Source organism: Hyla sarda, chromosome 4 (genome assembly GCF_029499605.1).
Source record: "Hyla sarda isolate aHylSar1 chromosome 4, aHylSar1.hap1, whole genome shotgun sequence".
Classification (NCBI taxonomy): Eukaryota; Metazoa; Chordata; class Amphibia; order Anura; family Hylidae; genus Hyla; species Hyla sarda.
This window is the reverse complement of record NC_079192.1, coordinates 206,935,501-206,956,123: the sequence shown is the minus strand read 5'-3', so window position 1 is coordinate 206,956,123 and position 20,623 is coordinate 206,935,501. Positions and strand designations below refer to the sequence as shown.

Here is a 20,623-nt window from a genome sequence, read left to right as displayed (position 1 = left end):
AGAAAAGTGATCAGACTCAAGTAAAGTGACAAAAAATGATTTATTTAAATGAACGTTTGTGGTGAAAAATTTGGGGGAAGTTCTCTGGGCCCTAGCGACCACCCACCTAGTCACCTGTTATAATAAAATACAAAATTGCTCAATAAAAGACATGCTAAAGTCTCCCTCTATGTTGCCAGAAGTATGGGTGTCAGGTTGTCACCAACAAACAATACATTCAATGTTAAGCAGATTCCTCCTGAGCACTATGTGCTCCCTGAAAACAAAAAGACAATATCGCTCCTGTATAGAGGTAGGTTCTCCTGAGTGCTGTGCGCTCCCTGTAAATAATATGCAGTTCCTACTATGCAGATGATACATTCTCCTGAGTGCTATGTGCTCCTTAATGGTGATATTCAATTCCAGTTATGCAGAAGGTAAATCCTCCTGAGCCGTATGCGCTCCATGCAAACATGAAATAAAGTCTAATTCCTGCTTTGTGGCAGGAGGCATGTAAATGCTTGGTGAAGGCACCAGAGTAAAAGTCTTATGTCATGTACAGCATCAAGTGTCTATGTATACTGGGGGACTATGCCCCACTCACCCATTCGCCGGTCTTCTTTGAGAAGTGCAAGCCACGGGGTACCGCTGCAGACGGCTCCCCACAGCGAGTTCTCAGGCTGATGTAAGATTCCTCAGTTGAAGAAAAGTGATCAGACTCAAGTAAAGTGACAAAAAATGATTTATTTAAATGAACGTTTGTGGTGAAAAATTTGGGGAAGTTCTCTGGGCCCTAGCGACCACCCACCTAGTCTTGTTATAATAAAAACAAAATTGCTTAATTAAAGATGAAAGACATGCAAAAGTCTCCCCATATGTTGCCAGAAGTATGGGTGTCAGGTTGTCACTAATAAACACTACAGAATTCTCCTGAGTGCTATGCGATCCCTGAAAGCAAAAAGATAATATCGCTCCCGTATAGAGGTAGGTTCAGCATATGCACAGCATCAAGTGTCTATGACCCTAAGAACGGTCTTATAATGTAATGTATACTGGGGGACTATGTCCTGCTGACCCATCCGCCGGTCTTTGAGAACTGCAAGCCGCGGGGTACCACTGCAGACGGCTCCCCACGGCGAGTTCTCAGGCTGATTTAAGATTCCACTGTTGGCACCGTCCTCCTCATGCTTCAGAAGGCGCGCTCAGAGCTCCGTTGGTGTGCCGATGTTGCGTCTGAAGTTCGGGTCGTACTGTATTAGTGCAGATCGTGCCTTGGCAAAGTTCTAGATGATGGGGGTTGAAGTCTATTTAGGGCTAGACGCGTTTCACTGAGGAAAGGAGGAGACCTCCTGAAATGTATCTAGCCCTAAATAGACTGCACAATCTACACTAATATAGAGTGACCCGAACTTCAGACGTTACTTCCGCACACCAATGGAGCTCTGAGCGCGCCTTCTGAAGCATAAGGAGGATGGTGCCAACTGAGGAATCTTACATCAGCCTGAGAACTCGCTGTGGGGAGCCGTCTGCAGCGGTACCCCGTGGCTTGCACTTCTCAAAGAAGACCGGCGAATGGGTGAGTGGGGCATAGTCCCCCAGTATACATAGACACTTGATGCTGTACATGACATAAGACTTTTACTCTGGTGCCTTCACCAAGCATTTACATGCCTCCTGCCACAAAGCAGGAATTAGACTTTATTTCATGTTTGCATGGAGCGCATACGGCTCAGGAGGATTTACCTTCTGCATAACTGGAATTGAATATCACCATTAAGGAGCACATAGCACTCAGGAGAATGTATCATCTGCATAGTAGGAACTGCATATTATTTACAGGGAGCGCACAGCACTCAGGAGAACCTACCTCTATACAGGAGCGATATTGTCTTTTTGTTTTCAGGGAGCACATAGTGCTCAGGAGGAATCTGCTTAACATTGAATGTATTGTTTGTTGGTGACAACCTGACACCCATACTTCTGGCAACATAGAGGGAGACTTTAGCATGTCTTTTATTGAGCAATTTTGTATTTTATTATAACAGGTGACTAGGTGGGTGGTCGCTAGGGCCCAGCGAACCTCCCCAAATTTTTCACAACACATGTTCATTTAAACAAATAATTTCATTTCACTTGAGTCTGATCACTTTTCTTCCTCTTCTTTCCCCACACAATATCCCTTTTCCTCTGCTCTCCTCCGATTTCCCTCCCTGTCCTTTCTTTTCTCCCCCTCCCACCCCATTCTTCCTATCCATCAACCCCCCCCCCCCCCTTTAAGGCTCATACCTTACCCTCATCATACACAGATATCCCCAGGTGAACACCTGGGGACTGCACTTCTTCCATTTTTGTATTTAATTTAACTGGCACCTAGGATATAAGTGCCTGGCAGTTAACCTCGGTCCATTTCACCCCCCCCCCCCTTTTTTTTTCTTTGGCGATTTGTAAATTACTTTTATTAAAAAATACAGTATTTATCAGCTGCTGTATACTACAGGGGAAGTTGAGTGAGTAGTTATTTTCAGTCTGACCACAGTGCTCTCTGCTGACACCTCTGTCCTTGTCAGGAACTGTCCAGAATAGAATAGGCTCTGGGGACAGTTCCTGATACTGAGGTGTCAGCAGAGAGCACTGTGGTAAGACAGAAAAGAACAACTTCCTGTGGAGCATACAGCAAAAAAATAAGAAATATACGAGTATGTTTAACTTTCTGGCAAAAAATTTTTTTCCACCATAGTACCCCTTTAACTTACCTTCCACCACTCCCTTTGTGGATATTAGTCTCCTGCTCTTGGTCCAGTTTTCTTCCACATTCTGGGGCCTGACACGTAACACTGCACTGAGCTTAACGCCAGCTGCGGTGATGTCCTACCTTGGCCAGTTATACGCTGAGTGGCAGTGTCATGTAACATGCCCGGGCCCAGCCTTTTCCTGGTGGCTGGGCACTTGTGTCAGTTACGCTCCTGGTTTTGGCTAAAAATACTGACCTAAATATGGACCAAAATACCACCAGTTAATCCAGACAGATAACAGATTAAATAAAGCCTACAGTCATTTTGATATAACTTTTGTTATATTCAAAATGGTCCTCATATTGGTGTCTTATGTTTCAACGTGTTATCTGTATTTTGCAGGTTGAGTATGAGCACAGCTGAAGATGAGTCTGGAACAGTAAAAGTTCAAAGCACCCAGAACGCTCTGACACTCACACAGGATCTTGATGGGAATTTAATCCTCCATTGTCCTCAAAATGGTACCAGAAATTTCTTTATACTTCTTATTAGTTATTGCTGCAGGATTGAGCATAAGCAAAGTAATGAATAGTTTTAGAGGTCCACTCTATTCAGACCTTGACATTTGAGTGTCTGTACATAGCTTTACACCTACCATAGCACATTCACATATGTGGTTTAGATTAGAAATGTCTTCTCACTGAAGTTCTGGTGGTCACTAGTCTAGTCAAGCAAATTTTTAGTGTTAAAATGTATGCCTACCTTTAAAGGGGTACTCCACTCTAAACATCCCCTATCCAAAGCTCCGCTCCGTCATGCCCTCTCCCATAAACATGAATGGAGGGGGTGTGGGGTGACGTCACGAATGTAGAAGCTGCAAGCTTCAGTGTTCTGGATACCGCCGATGCCGGCCAAAGATCGCAGGGGTCCAATTGCTGGGGGATAAGATGTTTAGCGTGGAGTAGCCCTTTAAACTGTAGTTTTCCTTTGGTCATGGTTCACGATCAAAATAATCTGACATGCTATTTTGTTGATATTCTTAATAGAAAACTGTCATCAGTAAATAACACAGGAGCTATGCTCGCTTCATTCACAGCGGCCGCCGGGGACCCACCGGTAATGGCAGACATCAGCGATCATAGCAGAAGCAGAAGATTGCCGATAATACTGATCAGTGCTAGGCCCTATGCATAGCACTGAACAGTATTAGCAATCTAATGATGCTATCACTAGTCCCCTATGGAGACTAAAAAAGTGTAACATAAATGTAAAAAAAATAGTAAAAAAATTACATGAAAACGCCCCTCCCCAATAAAGTTTTAAACCACCCCTTTTCCCCATATTAATACAAAAAAAGCATAAAAAAATTGATAAATAATAAACATATTTTATCGTTGCGTGTGTAAATGTCCAAACTACAAAAATATAATGTTAGTGATCTCGTACGGCGAACGGCGTAGACGTAAAAAAAATTAAATAAAATAAAAAAAAAAGTCCAACATTTCTGCTTTGTGACATCAAACTGCAAAAAATTAAATAAAAAGCGATCAAAAAGTCACATATATGCATGGTACTAAAACAAACTACAGATCATGACGCAAAAAAATGAGCCCTCACGCATCTCTGAATACGGAAAAATAAGAAAGTTAGAGGTGGTCAAAATAGGGCAATTTTAAACATACTGATTTTGTAAAAATAAAAAGTTTGAGATTTTTTAAAAGCAGTACAATAATAGTAATGTATGTAACCATGGGTATCATTTTAATCATATTGACCCAGAAGACATGTAATGGTGCCAGAAAGTTAAACAGATTTTTATATTGCCTCTATTTAAAAATCTTAATGCTTCCAGTACTTAGCAGCTGTATGCTACATAGAAATTTATTTTCTTTTTTAATTTCTTTTTTGTCTTGTCCACAGTGCTCTCGGCTGACACCTCTGTTCGTGTCAGGAACTGTCCAGAGCAGCATAGGTTTGCTATGGGGATTTTCTCCTGCTCTGGACAGTTCCTGATACGGCCATCTGGTGTCAGCAGAGAGCACTGTGGACAAGACAAATAAGTTATTCAAAAAGAATTTCCTCTGTAGCATACAGCTACTAATAAGTACTGGAAGGACAAATATTTTTAAATAGAAGTAATTTACAAATATTTTTAAATAGAAGTAATTTACAAATATTTTTTACACTGGAGTACCTGTTTTAATATGAGAGAAATGAATTTTTTCACTAATGTGCCGGAGATATCCTTTAAGATTAAATGATGAATATGACCTCTGAAGGTGTTCTGTAGTAACTGCAGATCATTTAAGTTGTGAGGTGCGGCCTCCATGTATCACATGTGTTTTCCAGAACATCTCTACACATGCTCAATCAAATTGAGATCTGGGGAATTTGGAGGCCAAGTACTTTGTCGCGCTCCTCAAACTATTCCTGTAGATTTTTTGCAGTGCAGAAATTCACATTATCTTGCTGAAAGAGACCACTGCTCTTAGAAAGTAACATTGTCAAGTAGGGGTTTACTTGCAGTAATATTTAGGTAGGTGGTACGTGTAAAAGTACCATATACATGAATGCCAAGGTCTCCCAGCAGAGCATTGCACAGATTATCACATACTCTTTGCTGGTTTGCCTTTTTCCCCATAGTGCATCCTGCAGCTTTCATTTTCCCAGATAAGCAAGGCACACAAACCTAGCCGTCAACATAAAGTTAATGGAAACATGATTCATCAGACTATGCCATTTTCTTCCATTGACCGTTCTCTAGCTGTATAGTATATCCCACCCATTGACAGGTTACAGTGTAACAAGATATTAAAGGATATTCCTGTTACCTTTCAGTAGTTTTAATGTTATGGCTCATCAGTGTATGTGATGGGTTTTTGTTGGATATTTGGGTTTTTAGCCATTGATTCTCTCTATATCTCCTTATCCTAAACAACTATTCTTTCCTCATTTCCATTTAGCATCAGAACAAGACCAGAGCTTTGAGGTGACCATGACTGCTACCACAGAGGTATCAGAAGATGACATTAATGAAGACTCCATAACTCAGATTGAGGTAAAAAGCAAATGGAATAATTGGGAAAGATCTATTAGAGACAAGATTAGCCATATTTATCACAATGGTGCAAACTGAAATGGTCACTGTCAGATAAAAAAAACTTTTTATATGTTGTACATCTTTGCAAAACAATAGTTTTTCTAATATACTTCTTTAAAAAAAAAAACTTCCTTTGAAAATCCCACCACTACGGGTCCCCTTAACTCATGGGACACTGATGAGTCACACAGCAGCATTAGCTTGTCCAAGGTCATGGACAAGAGATGGCTGATGTACATGGTTGCAGGAAGAACACAGCCCGCAGCAACACTGCTGTAAAACAGAGTTTAACCAAACATGTGCCTTCAGCTGTTGCAAATCTACAACTCCAAGCATGCCTGGACAGTCAAAGGATGTCTGGGCATGCTGGGAGTTGAAGTTTTGCAAAAGCTTCAGGCACACAGCTTCAGGCAACACTGCTGTAAAAAAAATTATTATTCAAACACTGTACCTCCAAATATTCCAAAGTCTCAGCATTATAGGACTGCCTAAGGATGATACAAATGCATGACATAGGAAGATCTAAGTTATACACTCACCATATTGTCTTTGATGGTAGAGTACAGGCAATCCACAATGATCATTGTTTGTGTACAGCATGAATCCAGAGAGGAAGGTGTTACAGAGCAGGGCTCCTAAGAGCAGTGAGTCAGCAGGGGGAGGGAGGGGGGGGAGTCATTACAGTGCAGGCAAGAGAAGGACGTGCCCCCTCCCTTTGACAAGATGGAAAAGACATTGAGCATTGTTAATCTGCAATTTTTTAAGTTAAATATGGGTGATAGAGACATTAAAATTGCATGTACAGTGGTCCCTCAACATACGATGGTAATTAGTTCCAAACGACCCATTGCTTGTCGAATCCATCGTATGTTGAGGAATCCGTGCAATGTAAAGTATAGGAAGCTGTACTCACCTGTCCCCGCCGCTCCGGACCAGGTCCTCACCGCTCCCGATGCTGTCCATGGGGCTCCCGATGCTGTCCCGCTGCTCCGGTGTTTTCTTCGCGATCCTCCGGCTTCTTCCGCATCTTCTGCAGGGTCCAGGCCTCGCTTTCTGGTGACATTATTACGCTGCTGCGCCGGCGCGGCTTGCGTAGTGACGTAATAACGACGCCGGAAAGCGAGGCCCGGACCCTGGAGAAGATGCGGAAGACGCCGGAGGATCGCAAAGTGGACCCGGAGCAGCGGGAATAGGTAAGGGAACCTGTCCGGGATGCTAAAACTGCTATCCGGCAGCAGCTTAAGCATTTTGCGCTGTCGGATAGCAGTTAATGCGATGGCCCCGACATATAAAAGCATCGTATGTCGATGCTGACTATGTCGTATGTCTATTTTATGATATGTCAGGGCCATCGCATGTCGGGGGGTTACTGTACATGATCAGAATGAGGTACTGAGTAGCATATAACAGTATGTTTTTGTTTGTGGGATGTGACAGGTACGATTTAAGATATGGTGCATCTTCCAAGACATTGGGGGACATTCTCAAAGAATTTTACGCCTAAAAAAATCAATTCCGCAACAAAATTTGGGCGCAAAAAGTATCTACCACATTTTCAAAGAGCTTTGTGTCGCGGTTTACACTGTTCAGTTTTGTAAAAGTGGGTGTGTCCACGTAAATTGTCTGCTTTACATGATATTTTCAAAGGGGTGAGAGACCAGTTTACATCAAAAATTTCACACCAGCTTTTTGTTAGTGTAGACATCACAGAAATGGTTGTAGTTTTAATGTTTTTTTCTTAGTTTTTTGGGGTAAAAGGTGTTAAAAGGTGTTCGCTCTGTGCGTAATGATGGGCAATACAGGGGACGGTGCAGCGTGGCGTCATGGCTCCGCCCCTCGTGACATCACGGCCCGTCCCCTTTATGCAAGTCTATGGCAGGGGGCGTGATTACCGCCACGCCCCCTCCCATAGACTTGTATTGAAAGGGGCCGTGATGTTACGAGGGGCGGAGCTGTGACATAACGATGCTCCGGCCCCTGTATTGCCCGTCATTACGTGCAGAGTGAACTCGCTCTGTGCTGTAATGATAGCGCAGTGCCGCAGCGGGGATCCCGGGGCTCCCCAGCAGCGGGACCGCGGCGATCTGACATCTTATCCCCTATCCTTTGGATAGGGGATAAGATGTCTAGGGGCGGAGTACCTCTTTAAGGCCCACGGGCGTATGGGTACACCCTTGCTCGCTGGTACTTAAAGACCAAGGGCGTACCTGTACGCCTGTGGGAATTTCCGTCGCCTACTGAAATCATTCAGCAGGCATCCCGTGCCAATGCCCCCCCAAATCGCTGGTGAATTCACACCGGCGATTTGTGGCGATTCCAGGTCATACAGGTCTCCAGGTCCCCGGTCCCCCTGAAGGGATAGGAGTTAAGTGGCAGGGGTGCCACCCATCCTCTCCCTGCTATTGGTCGGTCAGAAGCGACCGGCCAATAGCAGATCGGGGGCGGGGGGTTAAAGTTTGGTTCCCCCACTCTGCCCACCCACAGTAGTCCGAGCAGAGCAGGAGAACTGTCGGTGACTGCCTAGCAACATCTGGAGGGCTACAGTTTGAGACCACTATACAGTGGTCTCTAAACTGTAGCCCTCCAGATGTTGCAAAACTACAACTCCAAGCTAAATTGGTGATTTGCACAGGGGTGGCTGATTTTACAGCGGTTCTGACATAAACGCAAAAAAATTACTACCCACATGTGACCTCATTTTGGAAATTACACCCCTCACGGAATGTAACAAGGGATATAGTGAGCCTTAACACCCCAAAGGTGTTTGACGAATTTCGTTGAAGTTGGATGGGAAAATGAAGAAAAAAAAATTTTTTCTCTGAAATGCTGGTGTTACCCAAAATTTTTCATTTTCACAAGGGAAAATAGGAAAAAAAAAAAGCCCCCCAAAATTTGTAAACCCATTTCTTTTGAGTAAGAACATATATGTGGATGTAAAGTGCTCTGTGGGCAAACTACAATACTCAGAAGAGAAGGAGCGCTATTGGGCTTTTGTAGAGAAAATTTGTCCGGAATTGAAGGCCACGTGTGTTTTACAAAGCCCCCATAGTGCCAGAACAATGGACCCCCCACATGTGACCCCATTTTGGAAACTACACCCCTCACGGAATGCATTTACGCCCCACAGGTGTCTGACAGATTTTTGGAACAGTGGTCCATGAAAATGAAAAATTTTATTTTTCATTTGCACAGCCCACTGTTCCAAAGATCTGTCAAACGCCAGTGGGGTGTAAATGTTCACTTCACGGCACTCCTTCTCTTCTGAGCATTGTAGTTCGCCAGCAGAGCACTGGACGTTCACACATTTCCATAAGAAATGGGGTTACAAATTTTGGGGGTGATTTTCTCCTATTACCCCTTGTAAAAATGTAAAATTTGGGAGAAAGCCAGCATTTTTGTGAAAAAAAAATTCATTTACACATCCATCTTTAACGAAAAGTCATCAAACACCTGTGGGGTGTTAAAGGGGTACTACGGCGCTTAGACATCTTATCCTCTATCCAAAGGATAGGAGATAAGATGCCTGATCGCAGGGGTCCCGCCGTTGGGGACCCCTGTGATTTTGCACGCCGCACCCCATTAAAATCAGTCCCTGGAGCGTGTTCGCTCCGGGTCTGATTACTGTCGATCACGGGGACGGAGCGTTGTGAGGTCACGGATCCGCCCTGTGTGACGTCACGGCTCCGCCCCCAATGCAAACCTATGGGAGGGGGCGTGACAGCTGTCACGCCCCCTCCCATAGGCTTGTATTGAGGGGGCGGAGTGACAGCTCAGGAGGACGCCACCGGAGCCAGATGTAGAGTAGACCCCGGGCCCTGGGAACAGGTAATTATAAAACCGGCGATGGGGGAGGCAATGGGGCCGGGGCGGGGCGGTAGGGGGCGCGGAGCGGTGCGGCGGTGGGGGGAGCGGTGGCGGTGATAGGACTCAGGACCCCCGGACCAGCAGGGGGAGAGAAGCGGGTGACGGCGGCGGCCTATGGCACTGCAAAAGCCACTGCAGTTCAGTGATATAAAGCGCCTGCTTTAAATCAATGATCTGCAGCGGTGTGGCGGGGGGATAAATAGCCGATAACTTATACCGGAATATCGGTATAAGTTATCGGCTATCGGCCCTAACCTCCACCGATTATCGGTATCGGCCCTAAAAAAACGATATCGGTCGATCCCTATCATTTATGGGGTATGTCTAATCTAAAGTCCCTTCAAATCCACTTCAAAACTAAACTGGTCCCTAAAATTAGAAAATTTCTGCTGAACTTTCAAGCCCTCTGATGTCTTCCAAAAGTAAAAACTCGTCAACTTTATGATGCAAATATAAAGTAGACATATTGTATATGTGAATCAATTAATATTTTATTTGGAAGCGGAGAGCTTCAAAGTTAGAAAAAGGCAAAATTTTCAATTTTTTTTATTAAATTTGGGAATTTTTCACCAAGAAATGATGCAAGTATGGACAAAAATTTACCACTAACATAAAGTAGAATATGTCACGAAAAAACTAGCTCGGAATCAGACTGAAAAGTTAAAGCGTCCCAGAGTTATTAATGTTTAAAGTAACGGTGGTCAGATTTGCAAAAAATGCTCTGGTTCTTAAGGTGAAAATGGGCTTGGTCCTTAAGGGGTAATTATTAAAATAAAGAAATTATTATTATTGAAAAATGTTATTAAAACATAAATATATATTTTTAAAAAAACATTTCTTGGTCACTGCACCTGCACTCACTTTTAAGCTCAGAAATGTTTTTTCTCGCTCGCTCTTCATTGGGGGACACCAAACTGATGGGGTATATGCAGTGGTGTCTCCAGCATTCATATTTAGGGGGGGCACATGGGGGGCCAGTGACAAAAGTGGGGGGGGGGGGGGGCAATTTTAAAACGTGTATGTATATATATATATATATATATATATATTATTTTTTTTTCTTATTTTTTTATATATGGTATATATCATAAATAAATACACACACACTGTGCAGAACATGTTTAATAAAAAAAAAATGTAAAAACATTTAATTTAAAATCTTCATACATTCTTGTTGTACAATGATTATTTTTTTCCGTTTTTGCCGTAGATTTTTCGGTAAAATGACAGATGTCACTACACAGTGGAATTGGTGGTGCAAAAAATAAGCCATCATATGGATTTTTAGGTGCAAAATTGAAAGGGTTAGGATTTTTAAAAGGTGAGGAAAAAACAAAAGTGGAAAAACGCTATGTCCTTAAGGCGTTAAAACTTTTGGACACTACCATCAACTTTGATAGCGGCATCTAAAGTGTTAAAGGGTACCTCTCATCAAATAAACTTTTGATATATTTTAGATTAATGAATGTTGAATAACTTTCCAATAGCATGTTAATGAAAAATATGCTTCTTTCTATTGTATTTTTCCCGATCAGTCCTGTCAGCAAGCATTTCTGACTCATGCTGGAGTCCTAAACACTCAGAGCTGCCAGCCTGCTTTGTTCACAGCCAAACAGGCTGTGAACAAAGCAGGCTGGCAGCTCTGAGTGTTCTCCTTTGTGAACAAAGCAGACTGGCAGCTCGTAGTGTTTAGGACTCCAGCATGAGTCTGAAATGCTTGCTGCCAGGACTGGTAGGGAGACCCCTAGTGGTCATTTCTTCAAAGTGGAAAATTAAATAGAAAGAAGCATATTTTTTAATAACATGCAATTGTGAAGTTATTCTGCATACATAATCTATAATATATCAAAAGTTTTTTTGATGAGAGGTACCCTTTAATGTCAAACATCAGCCTGATTGGTGATGTCTGGCATTAGCCGAGGGTTCTAGCTAAAGATTTATACAACACAGTGGGAGTAGGCACTGTGCGTACACATACGCCTTGTGTCCTTAGGTCTCATTTACACAGATGGATCCTCAGCATATTTTACGCTCTTGATCCCCCGACAATGGACCCTACAGTGCTGCCTCCATCTGTGCCTGCTCAAAACAGCAATCCTCCGCTACGAGCAGACACGCTTTGATGTGTGTACTCGCACACATCGCGGCTGCTCTCGCCCTACTCAGAGAGTAGGAGGAGCGGCCATGATGTGTGCGAGTATACACATCAAAAGCGTGTCTGCTTGTAGTGGCGGAGGAGGCACATATGGAGGCAGCACTATAGGGTCCATTGTCGGTGGATCTGCAGCGTAAAATACACTGTGGATCCACCCCTGAATGAGCCCTTAGGGTACGGTCACACATACAGGATCTGCTGTATGAGAGAGGGAGGACACAGGACATCACTCACCTCACATGAAGCTGCTCTGTGTCCCGTGGAGACCTGTCAGCTCTCGGCCCCCATCCTCTCCAGTGCTGGGTGCGGTGCCATCATCAGGTACCTTCATCCCTGCTCTGCCTGTCTCTGCTAATGATACGCAGACCAGGAGCAGCGCAGGGATATCCTCAGCGGCACCCAGCCGGTCAGTCCACCCCTGGCCCCGATACTAGTATCGGGATATCCCTATTTATTTTAAATTGGGGGGACACAAGGGGGGGGCACGGCCTGATCTAGGGGGGCCATGGCCCCCCTCTGGCCCCCCCCCCCCTAGCGACGCCACTGGGTATATGCTCTTGCCACTAGGAGGCGCTGACACTAGGAAAAAAAAATAGTCGGCTCCTCCCTGGCAGGATATACATGCCCACTGGAAGTGAGGTAATCAGTTTTTTATTTATACATTTATCGCTTGTCTGGGCACCAGTAACCATGGATTATTTTGTGAGATGTTTCCGCCAGAATTTTCTGGGATGTAAAATTTGGTGCCAATTTTGGCGTTAAACTCGGCAATTTTGACACACAAAAAATCCAATATGACTGCAACAAAAAAAGTGGCATGAAAATTAATTTTCACATATTTCAAGAGACCTTGGAAAATGTGAGGAGAAAAAAATAAGGTGTGAATAATATCGTTGGAACAGAAATGACAGTACTTTTTGACAATCTCCCCCATTGTGAACACTTTTCTCTTCCTAATATCACCTTTTTAGTTGACTTATTTTATACCAATATTTTGGGTCAACAAATGTATGTACACCATTAATAAATCCGGCACGTGTTATGGCTCCACATAGATGTGCCCCTTTATTGAACACTTTTCAAAACTCTAGTGAGGAGTACAAATCATCTAATCAAATGGCAAGTAGGGTGTTTTTTCTGCTTAGTAAATATCCTGCACCGTGCCCTGCATTACTCTAGGTTTTGGATCTATAAAGGCGTTGTAATTGTCAGAATTCGCTTCTCATTGTTTTCAAAGAAATCCTTGTTGCCGAAAATACGCAATGCGTGACTTTTTTGACACAGAATATGTGTTGACCTTAAGAAATATCTGAGGAATGATAAATAAGCATAATTACCGTATATATATATAAGCCGAGTTTTTCAGCACGATTTTTCGTGCTGAAAACACCCCCCTCGGCTTATACTCGAGTGAACTCTCCACCCGCAGTGGTCTTCAACCTGCGGACCTCCAGAGGTTTCAAAACTACAACTCCCAGCAAGCCCGGGCTGTACAGTACTCACCTCCGCTCGGCGCTGGTCCGGTGCTGCAGGACTGTCCGGAGAGGAGGTGGTCCGGTGGGATAGTGGTTCCGGGCTGCTATCTTCACCGAGGAGGCCTCTTCTAAGCGCTTCGGGCCCGGCCCCAGAATAGTCACGTTGCCTTGACAACGACGCAGAGGTACGTTCATTGCCAACGTACTTCTGCGTCATTGTCAAGGCAACGCCTCTATTCTGGGCCCGAAGCGCGGAGAAGAGGCGCCCCCGGTGAAGATAGCAGCCCGGAACCAGTATCCCACCGGACCACCTCCTCTCCGGACAGTCCTGCAGCACCGGACCAGCGCCGAGCGGAGGCGAGTACTGTACAGAACTAAAGGGGGTGAAAGGGGGCTGGATGATGTCGAAGGACGCAGTGGTCTTCAACCTGCGGACCTCCGGAGGTTTCAAAACTACAACTCCCAGCAAGCCCGGACAGCCGATGGCTGCCGGGGCTTGCTGGGAGTTGTAGTTTTGAAACCTCTGGAGGTCCGCAGGTTGAAGACCACTGAGGGCAGATGATGACAAGAGGATGATGAAGGGGGGGTGTGGGATGATTACAAGGGGATGATGAAGGGGGGTGGGGATGATGACAAGGGGATGATGAAGGGGGGATGTGTGGGATGATGACAAGGGGATGATGACAGGTGATGATGATGAGGGTCTGGATGATGACAGGCGGTGATGATGATGAGGATGTTAATGACGGGTCTGGATGATGACAGGGGGGGATGAGGTATTTCCCACCCTAGGCTTATACTCGAGTCAATAACTTTTCCTGGGATTTTGGGTTGAAATTAGGGGTCTTGGCTTATACTCGGGTCGGCTTATACTCAAGTATATACGGTAATTAATTTTGAACTCCTTTTTCTAGATTCTTCAGAACGAGCAGCTTGCTGACTTCTCTCCTGCAGGCAGTGATGAGGTGTCAGCAGTCAGTCGTGCCTGGTTCACCAGCAAAGAAGACAAAGATTCTCTCACCAACAAAGGTAGCCCTGAGATATTTGATGTAGAGTCACTATTGCATTTGTCTTCTACAAGTTGTACTTTATGCTGATGTAAGTTTGTTTTGCACACATGTTGCACTTCACAAAGTGATTTGGAGATAAATTGTTTTATGTTGCTTGTAGAACAAATTATTTGGTTGTGCTATAAGCTTGATTCACACAATAGCCAAGATTTACTGATATCCCCTGGTTTCAACCCATTAGATTTACTTTTACTCTGCTTGCTTTCAAGTATATGTTTTTGTTTTTTGATGAGTGACTCTTGTGTGATCCGCTGTGCCAATTGGAGCCATTTAGCACCAATCACATCACTAATGTAAAAACTGTCAGCTTTGAAATTGTTCAGCTTAAAGGGGTACTCCGCTGCTCAGCGTTTCGAACAAACTGTTCCGAACGCTGGAGCCGTCGCCGGGAGCTTGTGACGTCATAGCCCCGCCCCCTCATGATGTCACTCCCCACCCCCTCAGTGCAAGTCCCATAGACTTGTATCGAAGGGGCGGGGCGTGATGTTGTAAGGGGACGGAGCTATGACGTCACAAGTTCCCGTTGCCGGCTCCATCGTTCGGAACAGTTTGTTCCAAATGCTGAGCAGCGGAGTACCCCTTTAATGCAAACCACATGCACCAGAATCTGTAGGTTAACCCATAGTAAATATGTAAGGACAAATGGAGAAAAAATTTAAGGACACAAGCCCTTATTGGCTTTTTGGGGGACATGTATGATTATTTGTCTATTGTAGACACAGTTCTACCCCTTTACACTTCTTGTCTATGGTACACTCTTGCTCAAGATTTACTAAGGCTGTTGCACTCCTTTGATAAATTTTGTGCAAATATAGAAACACCCCCCCCCCCTTGCTCTACAGTGCACTCCTTCTCTACCACACACGGTACACTGCTCACAGCTAGAAGTGTTGGAGCAGCAGTGTGCGCCGAACAAAACTCTGCATAATAGTAAAATCATAAATCTGTATAAAGTACACAGAGGGGGAGATTCTCAAAGAATTTTGCACCAAAAAGTAAAACAAAAAATACATTTTTGCGCGAAAAGTATCACCACATTTTTAAAGAGCTTTGTGCCGCGGTTTACACTGTTCACGTCAGTTTTGTAAAAGTGGACGTGTCCACGTATATTTTCTGCTTTAGGGTGCGTTCCCACAGGGCATATATGCAGCGTATTTCACGCTGCGCAAAGTTAAGGGCAGCAGTGGGAAATACGCTGCGTATTCCTTGCTCACTATACAACACAGGGCTTTCCGGCGGCAGCCCTATGTGTGTAGTGAGTTTTGGAGGCGGAGCCGCGCGTCACAGTCACACCGGCACACGGCCCCGCCTCCAAAACTCACTACACACATAGGGCTGCCACTGGAAAGCCCTGTGTGTATAGTGAGCGAGGAATACGCAGCGTATATCCCGCTGCTGCCGTAAATTTGGCGCAGCGTGAAATAAGCTGCGTACACGCCCTGTGGGAATGCACCCTTACATGATATTTATACGTGGGGTGAGAGTCCAGTTTACATCAAAAATTTCACACCAGCTTTTTGATAGTGTAGAAATCACAGAAATCGTTGTACTTTTATTGTTCTGTGTTTTTTATTTTTATTTGTTTTTTTGGGGGGGGAAAAGGTGTTAAGTAAGTAATTATAAAAAAAAAAATTATTATTGAAAAATGTTATATACTTATATTTATATATATATATATATATATATATATATATATATATATACACTTTTATTTTATTTTTTCTTGGTCACTGCACCTGCACTCACTTTTAAGCTCAGAAAAGTTTTATTTATACAGTTATCGCTTGTCTGGGCACTAGTAACCATGGAATATTTCACACACACACACACAACATACTCGGCTCTAATACATACATTCACAGCATACTCAGCTCTGCTACATTCACACACACAACATATTCAGCTCTGCTACATTCACACACACAACATACTCAGCTCTGCTACATTCACACACACAACATACTCAGCTCTGCTACATTTACACACATAACATACTCAGCTCTGCTACATTCACAACAACATACTCAGCCCTGCTACATTCACACACACAACATACTCAGCTCTGCTACATTCACACACACACACACAACATACTCAGCTCTGCTACATTCACACACACATACAACATACTCAGCTCTGCTACATTCACACACACAACATACTCAGCACTGCTACATTCACGCACAACATACTCAGCACTGCTACATTCACACACACAACATACTCAGCTTTGCTACATTCACACACACAACATACTCAGCTCTGCTACATTCACGCACAACATACTCAGCTCTGCTACATTCACGCATAACATACTCAGCTCTGCTACATTCACACACAACATACTCAGCTCTGCTACATTCACACATACATAACATACTCAGCTCTGCTACATTCAAACACACACAACATACTCAGCTCTGCTACATTCACACACACACAACATACTCGGCTCTGCTACATTCACACACACACAACATACTCAGCTCTGCTACATTCACATACACATAACATACTCAGCTTTGCTACATTCACACACCCAGAACATACTCAGCTCTGCTACATTCACACACACAGAACATACTCAGCTCTGCTACATTCACGCACACACAACATACTCAGCTCTGCTACATTCACACACACAACATACTCAGCTCTGCTACATTTACACACATAACATACTCAGCTCTGCTACATTCACAACAACATACTCAGCCCTGCTACATTCACACACACAACATACTCAGCTCTGCTACATTCACACACACACACACAACATACTCAGCTCTGCTACATTCACACACACATACAACATACTCAGCTCTGCTACATTCACACACACAACATACTCAGCACTGCTACATTCACACACAACATACTCAGCACTGCTACATTCACACACACAACATACTCAGCTTTGCTACATTCACACACACAACATACTCAGCTCTGCTACATTCACGCACAACATACTCAGCTCTGCTACATTCACGCATAACATACTCAGCTCTGCTACATTCACACACAACATACTCAGCTCTGCTACATTCACACATACATAACATACTCAGCTCTGCTACATTCAAACACACACAACATACTCAGCTCTGCTACATTCACACACACACAACATACTCGGCTCTGCTACATTCACACACACACAACATACTCAGCTCTGCTACATTCACACACACACAATATACTCAGCTCTGCTACATTCACACACACACACAACATACTCAGCTCTGCTACATTCACACACAACATACTCAGCTCTGCTACATTCACACATACATAACATACTTAGCTCTGCTACATTCACACACACAACATACTCAGCTCTGCTACATTCACACACACACAACATACTCAGCTCTGCTACATTCACACACACACATACAACATACTCAGCTCTGCTACATTCACACACATAACATACTCAGCTCTGCTACATTTACACACATAACATACTCAGCTCTGCTACATTCACAACAACATACTCAGCCCTGCTACATTCACACATACATAACATACTTAGCTCTGCTACATTCACACACACAACATACTCAGCTCTGCTACATTCACACACACATACAACATACTCAGCTCTGCTACATTCACACACACAACATACTCAGCTCTGCTACATTAACGCACATAACATACTCAGCTCTGCTACATTCACGCACAACATACTCAGCTCTGCTACATTCACACATACATAACATACTCAGCTCTGCTACATTCACACACACAACATACTCAGCTCTGCTACATTCACACACAACATACTCAGCTCTGCTGCATTCACACATAACATACTCAGCTCTGCTACATTCAGACACAACATACTCAGCTCTGCTACATTCGCACTTAACATACTCAGCTCTGCTACATTCAGACACAACATACTCAGCTCTGCTACATTCACACACAACATACTCAGCTCTGCTGCATTCACACATAACATACTCAGCTCTGCTACATTCAGACACAACATACTCAGCTCTGCTACATTCACGCATAACATACTCAGCTCTGCTACATTCAGACACAACATACTCAGCTCTGCTACATTCACACATAACATACTCAGCTCTGCTACATTCACTCACAACATACTCAGCTCTGCTACATTCACACATACATAACATACTCAGCTCTGCTACATTCAAACACACAACATACTCAGCTCTGCTACATTCACACACACACAACATACTCGGCTCTGCTACATTCACACACACACAACATACTCAGCTCTGCTACATTCACACACACACAATATACTCAGCTCTGCTACATTCACACACACACACACAACATACTCAGCTCTGCTACATTCACACACAACATACTCAGCTCTGCTACATTCACACATACATAACATACTTAGCTCTGCTACATTCACACACACACAACATACTCAGCTCTGCTACATTCACACACACACAACATACTCAGCTCTGCTACATTCACACACACACATACAACATACTCAGCTCTGCTACATTCACACACATAACATACTCAGCTCTGCTACATTTACACACATAACATACTCAGCTCTGCTACATTCACAACAACATACTCAGCCCTGCTACATTCACACATACATAACATACTTAGCTCTGCTACATTCACAAACACACAACATACTCAGCTCTGCTACATTCACACACACACAACATACTCAGCTCTGCTACATTCACACACACACAACATACTCAGCTCTGCTACATTCACACACACATACAACATACTCAGCTCTGCTACATTCACACACACAACATACTCAGCTCTGCTACATTAACGCACATAACATACTCAGCTCTGCTACATTCACGCACAACATACTCAGCTCTGCTACATTCACACATACATAACATACTCAGCTCTGCTACATTCACACACACAACATACTCAGCTCTGCTACATTCACACACAACATACTCAGCTCTGCTGCATAGACACAACATACTCAGCTCTGCTACATTCACACATAACATACTCAGCTCTGCTACATTCAGACACAACATACTCAGCTCTGCTACATTCACACAAATAACATACTCACCTCTGCTACATAATCACACATATACATAGACCTAACAGCTGTACTACCTTCTCCCTCCCTGCACATTATAGTGGTATATTCTTAGCTGTGGTCACCATGGTTACATTACACAGGTGCATTCTCCTGCACTCATCAAGAACAGCAGAAGTTTGAATGTTACACAGTGTGAAGTGTGAACTGTGTTGGGAAGTATTTCACCCGCACTATAACCCCGTGTATTATCGGGTGTATGGGGTTAGACTGCGGGTGAACGGGTGATCACAAGTGTCCATAATCATTACATTGTTATTAAAAGGTACATGGCAGAGTAATCTCGCAATCCGCTCTGAAAAATGACTGATGATTTAGAGCATCTCGCTAAGTGCAGTCCAAGACGGCTTATATTTGCGTAAAAAAAAAAGGTACATGCGGAAAATCTTTGTGTGTAAAGGAAAAGTATGCAGTTACTAAATCCTTGCATACTATAGATGTCACTCCAAGGTACCCCATATCACCACTTGTGGAGGAAATGCTCTATCAGAATGAACGCAAAAAAAGACGCAAAAAACGGTGTAAATTCTTTGATCATGTCCCCCATTGAGTTAAATTGTTGGTGTAGATGTAATATCAAGAAACAAACTACTGAAACACATGTCAAATCATCTGTTGGGAAAGTCCGGCGCTCGCTATAAAAGCTTTGAAAGGGGTATGTGTGCAGTCAGATAGGGTGGCTTCATGTCATGGTGGCCTCAGCCACATTCCTTCCCCCCCAGCCAGTCTGGCTTTGCAGAGAAAATGTTGCCATGCTTCTGACATAAAATGCTATGTCTTGGTTTTTCCTTCACAATTTCACAACTAGATTAATTAGGCTCATGTTTTGGGCAGATGCATTTTATATGTACCTAAATTTGTCATAGGTGCCTAAATAGTATGCATTTGAACATGTCCTTCACTTTAATTGTTGTTATTGATCTATGTATATCTTTAAGGTCACAGATGGAAGCAAGGCATGTGGTCTAAGGAGGAAATTTCAATTTTAATGAGCAACATCGAACGATACCTGAAGGTACTAATAGTCATTACTATGGATGTGCCAATGTATAAACACAAAACCAAAGAAACCTGATCAGGAATAATAATCCTAACACATGTAATGGATACAGCTTCCATTTATGCAATTTTAATATCTATT

The 20,623-nt window shown here is 43.5% G+C and overlaps 1 protein-coding gene across 4 annotated transcripts in view; it reads left to right on the top strand.

Moving 5' to 3' along the window:
- The window catches only part of DMTF1 (cyclin D binding myb like transcription factor 1), a 60,440-nt gene that overhangs the window by 10,240 nt on the left and 29,577 nt on the right, over positions 1-20,623 (top strand). For all 4 annotated transcript variants that reach the window (XM_056573389.1, XM_056573390.1, XM_056573388.1 and 1 more), the window contains 4 exons: positions 3,114-3,232; positions 5,675-5,769; positions 14,220-14,334; positions 20,421-20,497. In XM_056573389.1, coding sequence (XP_056429364.1) covers positions 3,121-3,232; positions 5,675-5,769; positions 14,220-14,334; positions 20,421-20,497 — 399 coding nt within the window. In that variant the 5' untranslated portion in view covers positions 3,114-3,120. Of the gene's footprint in view, positions 1-3,113; positions 3,233-5,674; positions 5,770-14,219; positions 14,335-20,420; positions 20,498-20,623 lie in introns of those variants that run through there.